Below are 10,792 nucleotides of genomic sequence, written 5' to 3' on the forward strand. Positions count from 1 at the left end.
TAAAATGAGGAAGATGATAAAGTTACTGACCCTAAATTAACCCCCATTTGCCTTTCACCACTGAAATCAACCAAAACCACCAATTACTAATCTCAAACCGGGAGACCGAGAGCCAGGCGTACAAACTAGTTTGTGGTGGGATTGGTCTGTGCAATAGAGATTATATAAACACATCGCTGACGTACTGTATTTGGGTAACTGTGTGACTTTAAGAATGCTTGCAGTGGTTTTAATCATTTACGGTACAAAGGGCATAAGAGAGGGAATATAAAAAGTGATGTGCCACTAAACAACGCTGCCTACCGAGCTCAAATCTAGTCTATATACAGTCATATATCTTCTTATTTCCTTCTTGACTCCATTAATAGGCACTCAGACACTCTACGAGAGTGTAGGCTGTAAAGTAGCTCAACGGGTTCCTATCAGTGTTGTATTAGTAGCAGTTAAAAAGACCTAGTGGAGACTCTCCTGCTAAACACACACACACACACACACACACACACACACACTTTTCTTTCAGCTCCTGCTCCTCTTCCTGCCCCCGAACCACACATCCTGTGCTTTTGTCGCCTACACACCACATCTGTGCTCGCATATAGGTGAACGTGTTCTTTTCTCAACCATTAGAAAGAAGAGAAAAGTATGTCTTCTTCTCACGCAGTATTTCACCCAAGCTGTACATCATATCTAAGTTTACTTCACCCGCCAGACGGGGCCAGCAGGTTTCTGCTGAGAGCAAGGCGGCTCTGTTAGACAACACTTTTAGTCATTTGAGTCAAAATATTTGGAGCCAGGGCTCAGACAGATGCAGGAAATAAAGAGATACCCAGAGGTGTAAGCTTACCAAAGGAGATGAGAGGAGGTATCCTGCACCACACTCCCACACTTCCTCCAGCGCTCCGTCCGTCCTTCCACACTATTTCTACTCTCCTCATCAGGGCTTGGTTTCACTTCAAGTTGTTCAATACTACTGGCCATTACAAAACCTGAGCTTCTATAGCAAAATGATGCTTTTTGATACCTTACTTTGAGGAGTTTTTCCACAAAACTGTTTTTTCATTTGACAAAAGAAGCAAAAGTTTTCAAATGTTAAATGTCTAAACACAAGCAGCCATACAAGAACAAGAACTTTGCCTAAGAAAATACAGTGTAGTAGATAAACCAATCAGTCAATTGTTCTAGCTGCCAATATTGATATTACTCATTTAAGTCTTTCATCAATGAAAAACTTCAAACATTTGTCCGTTCCAGTTTCTGAAATGGGAAGATATGCGGCTTTTCTATATTTTATAGTATTGTAAATGGCATTAAAATGTAATACCTTTTGGGCTTTAGACTATTGGACAAAACAAACAACCCTGAAGAGGTCACCTTGTGCCCTGATGAGGATTTTTTACAATTTTCTGACATTCTACAGACTAAACGACTGATTAATCACAAAACATAATCAAAAGGTTAATCGATAATAGAGCTGCGACGATTAATCGATTAGTTGTCAACTATTAAATGAACCAAAAACTATACTATCAATGAATTGGTTTGAGTGATTTTTTGAGAAAAAAACATTTATCAGAGTTAAAATTCTCTGATTCCAGCTTCTGAAATGTGAATATATTCTGGTTTCTTTGCTCCTCTATGACAGTAAACTGAGTATCTTTGAGTTGTGGACACAAGACAAGACATTTGAGGATGTCATCTTGAGCTTTGGGAAACACTGATTGACATTTTTCACCATTTGCTGACATTTTATAGACCAAACAACTAATTGAGAAAATAATCGACAATGAAAATAATCGTTAGTTGCAGCCCTAATAAAGTCTAAAACTGGCTAAACCTTGATTCAAATAGTAACAATTTGATCAAATAATAAGTAACAACAAACCTAACTGGGCAATTGATGCCAACTTTGGGACATTTTATACAGTTTGTGCAACAGACAGACAAGGAAGAGGTTTGATCAATCATAACCATCATCACACGTTCAATTAGTGAGACGTGTTACAACAGAGCACATGAGTTGTGTGTTGCAGAGGAAGGAAAACCAGGACTGCACTTTGTTGACTAATAATACAGTTGTAATTATTTTGCTGGAAATAGCAACTGTGATATGAATTGCATTTAGAGCGTCAGCGATAAGTCACTTAATCGATTAGTCGATATAAAATTTATCAACAACTATTTTGATAACACTTTTCAAGCAAAAATTACAAACTTTTGCTGGTTAAAGCCTCTCAAATGAGATGATTTGCCACTTTTCTTTGTCATATCTGATTGTAAACTGAATATTTGGGGGTTTTGGACTGATGGTCGGACAAAATAAACTATTTAAACAGACTGTTAATCATTATTTTCTGACATTTTATAGACAAAACAATGAATCTGGAAAATAGATTAACAGATTAATCAATCAAGAAAATAATCGTTAGTTGCCGTCATAATTACATTATATGTTTGACCACAGAATATATAAAAAACTACACTGCATATTTTCAACATAAGACTGCAGCAGTTGAAGTATATTCTAAATTTTTCGAGGTTACTGTGCAGCCCAGAGCGTGACGATGTTTCAGTGTGCACTGACACGTCAGCTGATCCATATCAGCTCCTTTGATATCACGTCGTGTAAAGTTAAGCAGAGGACTTTCCCCTCTGACAAATAACTGTCATGCAGCTACATGGATTCTGTTCCCCTTTCCAACACATTGGAAATGGAGCAAGTGAACTGTGGAACTGCGCTTGTTTTCCACAGACAAACCTGATCTTTACAACCATGTTTTCATGCAGACATAAACAATCTAAAAAAGCAGATTCGGATTGTGCAACCGTGTGTTCGCTGCCTGCAGGCTAATGCCCCACTAATGTGTTGATTTATATCCCACAAATAAACTTGGCTGACAGCCTAGTGTGTAACTGTAAAAAAGGAGCGGTGTGTCAGCTAAAAGTGACATTAGACATTTGAGGCGAGACAGCGTGTGCGTGTGTTTTGCGGGAAGTATGGAAAAAGCAGGTCAGAGAGATGACAGATGTGACAGACGTGTGCAGGTAATTCCATCCACGTTCCACATTACTGTCAAGACAACAAAAACTAACTGGTTATTTACGAGGTTCAGATTCAATTCTAAAGAAATTTCCAGGATACAGCTGATGACATTAACATTTAGAATTCGTGACACGTGTGCTCGGTCACACTCCACTGCACACACACTCCTCTCTGAACTTGAATACACCTCCTATTCCCAGCTCAGTGGGAATAGGAGTCATTATAGATTTCATTATAGTCTCAGTTATCATTTGGTCTATCAAATGTTAGGCTGTGCGGTCAAATTTAAATCGCAGTGTCGCAGAGTTCAAGGGGACAGCTTCAAATGTCTCGTTTTGTCCGATGAACAGTCCAAAGATATTCAGTTTACATTGACATGAAACCCAGAAAAGCAGAAAATACTCACAATTAAGAGGCTATAATTAAGGTTGCTTGAGAAAATGACTGAGCTATCGATCAAAAAAATTAATTAATCGACTAATTGTTTCAGGTCTAATTCACTAACTTTGAAGCTATAAATCATCAGAACAAGAGCTGCAACGATTAATCGATTAGTTGTCAACTATTTACTTAAACGACAACTATTTTGATAAACGATTAATTGGTCTGAGTAATTTTCAAGAAAAAAACAGTCAAAATTCTCTGATTCCAGCTTCTTAAATGTGAATATTTTCTGGTTTCTTTACTCCTCTATGACAGTAAACTGAATATCTTTGAGTTGTGGAACAAAACAAGACATTTGAGGACGTCATCTTGGTCTTTTTCTGACAATTCATAGACCAAACAACTAATCGTTTAATCAAGAAAATAATCGTTAGTTGCAGCCGTAATCAGAATTATCAACTATTAGAGTTAGGATATGCATGTGCACTGTCCGACTGCGACATAAGCAGATCTATTCTGCAGTATTTGTAGAACTACGACCAAGTAACATACTGATTGGGACATTTTACACAAGAAAAATCTACTTGTCAGTGCTCTCGGGTGGACAAACTGTCATGCAGACACGGTTTCTAGCTAACCTCAATTTCCCTAGTTTGGCATTTCTGTACTGCAATTTCTTCAAATCAGCCGACATATACAATGTAGGGCTGTGCAATATATCAATATGATATCGATATTGTGATATGAGACTAGATATCATCTCAGATTTTGGATATCAAAATATCGTAATATGGAATAAGTGCAAAAAAACTTGGTAAACGCACCGATGGTCAACCCTACAATATCCTCATCGAGGTATTTGGTCAGACATATCAGGATATTTGATTTTCTCCATATCGCCCAGCTTTAATAAAATGATACAGATATACATCTGAAGGAAGCTAATATTGGTCGATATATTGACCTGGCTGATTTATCGGCCTAGCTCCAGTGATGGTATATTTTCTGGAAATTCAATTGAGCAAAGGTACTTAAAGCCACATCCTTACACGGATGTAAAACTCCTGTGAACACTAATATCACCATAAAGCAGTCCTGCTCATTGGCTTGCTTTCATCATTGCCAAATACAACCAGAGATAATAAAGAGATAGCTAACTTGGTGCTTGTCGTATCCAGTGCTAATCAGCTCCTGTTGTCTTTGTTTGACATGAAAACATGCATCCTAAAATCTTCTACTTCAGTGCTTTTGAGAAGAGCTTGTAAACATGAGGATCTGACACTGTGGTGGGCTCCGAGAAGTAAGATGGGAGGTTTCACTTAAGTTAAATCATAGCATGAGAGTGTAAAAAAAACACACGTGGAAGCTCATTCATAAAAAAACTATAACTGTCTCATTCAGTAAAGTATGTTTTGAAGCCCGTCAGTTAACCGTTTACTCTGATAGGACACTAAAGTAGCAAAATGATGTGTCACAGTCAAACATGACTCTGATTCATGTTTATGTTATCAGTAATATACTCAGGAAAACAGAAGTTCTCAAGATGATACTCTGGAGATTTACTGAGTGTACTATATGAGATGTTTCGCAACAGTCTCCCCAGCATCAAAACAAACTATAAACTCAGCGTAATGTAGAGTCTGGATAAACGTTTTCACTTGAAAAGTGATTGTGCATGTCAGGTATCCAAACCTTTATGTTTCAACATACCCTGTCTACACTTCTAACCAGCCTGTTACCGCCATTTTTTTCAGCAAGACCACATCCTGCTTTGTGGAGCCAGGCCTATTTTGTCACATTAAGATAAGTGTTTGATGGGCAAGATAAGATTCAAGTGCAGGAAACGTGCATTTTTATAGAAAAGATCACTAAAAACTAAATCAATCTGGGAGATACAAACAAACGTGCAAAATCCACTTCGATCAACGGAAAAATAGGCTTCTCAGACCTTTACATTTAGCGACAAACTAGAGTGCTGTTTCCACAGTTTAGTGGACATTATTCTCTCACTGCCATTGATAAGGGGTAAATACAGCGGGCCAGAATGTTCCCAAAATGATCACACACTTCCAGTAAAACCCCTCATATTCTATTTCTGTACATTAATGAGCCGCCTAGGCCAATTTCACCACACCAGGAGTATCAAATGGCAGCTATGAGCTCATGTGTGAGCAGAGAAGATGATACTGTTGTGTAAAAAAAAAAAAAAAAAAAAAAAAAAAAAACTAAGCGTACCATCTTTTTGTGTGCTCTTTTTGCTGCATCCGGAGCAGAGTGCAGCTGTGCACAAGGCATCCTGCTACCCGAGAGACAGACGACTTAACGACTCACTGAAGGCCTGCGTGTCCTCAGTTAGACGTGCTGTTTTGTTGAAGATTAACCTGAATTTTAGCTTCCTGCTAAATTACAGTACATTCGTTCCAGGAATGGTACTCTCTTCTTGTTGTCGTCCCTGGATTTGTACCCGATATGTGATTTATCTAACTGCCGGAAAACAACGGTTGTTCCTTTAATATCCACTAAGACTTGCACCTGCTTTGACTAAATATTTTATAAATGCTACATGGCTTGAAGTTGCTTGAGAGGCAGGAATGTGATGAGGAATTTAACTAAATTAAGGAAGATGTCACTTCATTTGAAATCAGTGGGAGTAACATACTATTTTTATAAACAGACTGGATATGGCCAGACTTTCTAAAAGTGGTCAGACGCACCTCACCAATTGGTCCTTTAATAGCCACCAAGACTCCCACATGCTCTGTCAAAATATTTTATAATGCTACAAAAAAAAATGAGCTTTTAGGTTCCTAAAGTCTCTGAATTATAAACAACAACAAACGAATTGTATACATTTTAGCGAAAGGGAACTGAAACTTTCAGGAACTAATTTAGAGCTGATATAAAAAGATGTTCTATTGATATCGAGAGACGCGACTGAGATTTTCTTTTTGGGAATATTGTTACACAGCTTGTTGTCTTTTCCTGTCTTGGAGGCACAATTAATAATGTTTTATCTGTGTAAAATGAACAATTAACCCGTTTCACTTTCATTTCCACATTACGAATCCTTGTTTCTCCAGATTTCTTTGCATGTAAAATACCTTCTAATCTCCAGTATTAATGCATTTAGTCAATTATCTCTTGATATTTAGTTTCACCAAGCCTTACAACTTACAGTTTTTTTGTATTTAAAGGATTTTGGAAGTGATGTGACATCATTCACCAGCTGTTCACAATACCACTTAAGTCTTTTGTGAGCACCTCACAACATCCTATTTCTCAATGTATGTAAACCAACCAGTTCTGGCATGAACACCTTCACATTTACAACCAGCACTCAGGACCATTACGACTCGTTCTGTGTGTATGTTTGTGTCTGTGCGCTACTCACTCTCTCCCTCTATTTTATCCGTGCCGCGGGTCCAGATAATAGTCCTGGTCTCCAGCTTGACTTGAAATGTCCGTCTCTCTGGCCGCTGGGACTTCTTAGAATAAAACAGTGTCAGTACTGTCCCCAGCTCCAGGTCTCGGTACAGGTTGTTCATCTCGGTGTCGTTGTCCATCCACGGAACAGGTCCATTGGAAAAGAAAGCCGAGGTCCCAGCCATGTTCACTTCCCCTGTTTGTTGTCCGTTTCCTCTCAGAACAATCTGCTCAATCCAGGCCTAGACAGGGATACCTACAGCAGGAGAAGAGGGGGGGGGCATGAAACAACAATTCACCGGGGACTTCTAGTGTGTCTGTGCTGCACACACATTATACAGCAGCGAGGAGTTGATGCTTTCAGGAGTCACGTTTTAAATAAAACTTTACTGAACATATGTATTACATGTTCATATTCCTGCAGATATGCTGTCAAGAGTATGAGAGATTTTTTTTTTTCGATTTTCATCTTCCTGTTTAAATACACGTTTAGTACAAATATTGTTTACTTTGAAAAAATACCCATATTTTGATTTTGTGAAATTGAGTAGCATGAGTATTAATCCTGAAACATGCCCATTTATAAAATCCTATTTAACCAAAAAAAATTGTTAATGTTAAGTCTACTTTATCTTACAGATGCATTTCCGACAAAAACAACAACAAAAAAGTACAGTGATGACATTTTAAACAAATTCCTTAATGATACCACCAGGCATAAAATACTCTCGTTAATGACACATAAAGAAATAAACTATGCATTGCAAAATGTAAAATGTGTATGCTTTGAATATGGACATATACATATTTTGTTTTACACAAATATGGACTGATACATCTGAAACCTCTGATGTCACAACTCCTACAGAAAAAGTACATAATGTGGTACTTAAGACAGCCTAATATATATAATGTAGCTATTGAATCTTTTTTCAATGTCTATAGTCATGTAAAAAAATAGATAAAATAGTTGGTGTGCAAAGTTTAACATGTCAACAACTTAAAAAAGTACAGTAATGACATTTTAAACAAATTCCTTAATGATACCAGGCAATAAATACTCTCGTTAATGACACATAAAGAAATAAACTATGCATTGCAAAATGTAAAATGTGTATGCTTTAAATATGGACTTATACATATTTTGTTTTACACAAATATGGACTGAAACCTATGTCACAACTCCTACAGAAAAAGTACATAGTGTGGTACTTAGACAGCCTAATATATAATCAGAATCGTGTTTATTGCCAGGTGTAAGAGGTATACACTAGGAATTTGCTTTGGTTTTGTTGGTGCAAGTAAACAGTATAATAACAAAAGAATAGATAAAAACGTTAGAATAAAATAAGAATAAAAAAACTGAATTTCTACCAATATACAAAATAAGCTATAAACAAAAATAAACATAATGTAGCTATTAAATCTTTTTTTAATGTCCATAGTCATGTAAAAAATAGATAAAATAGTTGGTGTGCAAAGTATACCATGTCTCATATGGTGATATTGATTTTTTATATATGGGTAATGTTACTCTCAGTATTGAGTACCACTGTTAACACTGTTAAACCCAAACAGGAGCTGTGATTTATCCTTAACAGTGATGTAATAATAAATGACAGCTGCAACCAAGGAAGGAGAAAACGTGTTGATTAAAGCTAATCAACTTTCTCTCCAACATGTTACCCCCTTTTTAATCTATAGCAGCAAGGGAAGGTTTGATTTTTAACACACTGCCAACAACAGGCCTGTAACCTGCTGCAGGAAAACAAAAAGTTTTCCTTTTGGATACAAGAAGGCATCACATTATTGAGGAATACAACAGGAATGGCAGAGAGGGATAACAAGAACCGTCTGTCTGTTCACAGCGTGGAGACGGGCCGGTGAGCTGCTAGCATTTCAGTTGGGCCAAAAAAAGAAGAGTCATAGCTGCTTTTACACCTTAAAAACAAGCTATTCTGTGGATATTCTGCTCTTTTCTCTCCCTGTATTTTCTCTTTACCGTGCGGAGAGGAAAAACAACAGGAAAACAACACGTCGCTGAGCTGTAGCTGTAGTTACCTACCGCCGCAATCTCGGCCCGACCGCACATCTCCAACGGCTGCTCCTCTCTCCTCCTCTCCTCCCGTCGTTTTCTCCTGTTTTCCCCCCGAACACCAGCGGGTTTTTCCGGGATTAAATCATCGCTGAGGCCTGGAGAAGCGCTGCGGTCCCGACTACAACAATCCCTGTTCCCTCTTCTAGCCTCCGGCCGTCCATAGAGAGAGAGAGAGAGAGAGAGAGAGACGCAGGCAGACAGAGAGGAACCGTGGTGAGACTACGCAAGTTAGTCCTCTCTCAGATCCAGATCAGATCAAATCCAGTAGGCCCTTCCCCCCCCCAACACACTCACACACACACAGACCAGCAGAGACAAACACCAGGCTTCCGCTGAGGCTTTCACAATAAAAGACGTGTCAAGGAACCTTGTTACACTAATGCAGGGGCCACATTGGGCTCTTTAGCCCCTCTCCAGTGGCTCCAGAATAAAGTCATACCTTTACGAGAAAATTACGTAATATTACGACTTTTTTCTTGTAAAGTTATGACTTTATCTCGTAATATTACGACTTTTTTCTCGTAAAGTTATGACTTTATTCTCGTAATATTACAACTTTTTTCTCGTAAAGTTATGACTTTATCTCGTCATATTACGACTTTTTTCTCGTAAAGTTATGACTTTATTCTCGTAATATTACAACTTTTTTCTCGTAAAGTTATGACTTTATTCTCGTAATATTACGACTTTTTTCTCGTAAAGTTACGACTTTATTCTCGTAATATTACAACTTTTTTCTCGTAAAGTTATGACTTTATTCTCGTAATATTACAACTTTTTTCTCGTAAAGTTATGACTTTATTCTCGTGATATTACGACTTTTTTTCTTGTAAAGTTATGACTTTGTCTCATAATATTACGACTTTTTTCTTGTAAAGATTGACTTTATTCTCATAATATTACGACTTTTTTCTCGTACAGTTATGACTTTATTCTTGTAATATTACGACTTTCTCGTAAATTTACGACTTTATTCTCATAATATTACGACTTTTTGTCTTGTAAAGTTATGACTTTATCTCGTAATATTACGACTTTTTTCTCGTAAAGTTATGACTTTATTCTCGTAATATTACAATCTTTTTTTCTCGTAGAGTTATGACTTTATTTTCGTAATATTACAACCTTTTTTTCTCGTAAAGTTATGACTTTATTCTCGTAATATTACGACTTTTTTCTCGTAAAGCTTTGATTTTATTCTCGTAATATTACGACTTTTTTCTCGTAAAGTCACGACTTTATTCTCGTAATATTACGACTTTTTTTCTTGTAAAGTTATGACTTTATTTCATAATATTACGACTTTTTTCTCGTAAAGTTATGACTTTATTCTCGTAATATTACGACTTTTTTTCTTGTAAAGTTATGACTTTATTCTTGCAATATAACTTTTTTTTTCTTGTAAAGTTTTTTACTTGCAATGTACACTGTTGTATTGGTACTGGATCTGAATATGGCCCAGTTTTTAGCCTACCGTGTAATTATTATTTTTCCATTACTGATTCGTTGATTAGCTTTGAGTCTAAGAAATGTTTAAAGTTGTAAAACATAAATAAAAATAAATAAATGGAGGACACAATCTGAAACACACAGCCTTTTTCGATAACAAAGTTTTTGTGGACATGGTCATAAGTCTCAGAACAATTTGTTTTTGTATGCTACAGACAAATTTCGCCTTTATTTTGACATAATTACCGTACTTCCGGTAATGTTGCGTGTCTCTCGTCAGCTTGACGCAGCTCATGTCTCCAGTAGGAGCGCCTGTTGTCGGCCTCTTAAAGAAGTAGACCTTGTGCTGGTACTGTACTTCATAATTAGCTGTCTACTCAACATAACATCCCAACTTG

General features: G+C 37.1%; 1 protein-coding gene across 2 annotated transcripts in view; it reads right to left on the reverse strand.

Moving 5' to 3' along the window:
* The window catches only part of plcg1 (phospholipase C, gamma 1), a 30,619-nt gene extending 21,393 nt beyond the window's left edge, over positions 1-9,226 (reverse strand). Inside the window, exons 1-2 of one of the 2 annotated variants that reach the window (XM_037772820.1) lie at positions 8,913-9,226; positions 6,816-7,103 (exon numbers count right to left, since the gene is read on the reverse strand). In XM_037772820.1, the coding sequence (XP_037628748.1) occupies positions 6,816-7,032 (217 nt within the window). In that variant the 5' untranslated portion in view covers positions 7,033-7,103; positions 8,913-9,226. Of the gene's footprint in view, positions 1-6,815; positions 7,104-8,908 lie in introns of both variants that reach the window. The other variant, XM_037772822.1, reaches the window with a different exon arrangement.
* Positions 9,227-10,792: the final 1,566 nt, after the last annotated feature.

Source organism: Sebastes umbrosus, chromosome 6 (genome assembly GCF_015220745.1).
Source record: "Sebastes umbrosus isolate fSebUmb1 chromosome 6, fSebUmb1.pri, whole genome shotgun sequence".
NCBI classification, from domain to species: domain Eukaryota; kingdom Metazoa; phylum Chordata; class Actinopteri; order Perciformes; family Sebastidae; genus Sebastes; species Sebastes umbrosus.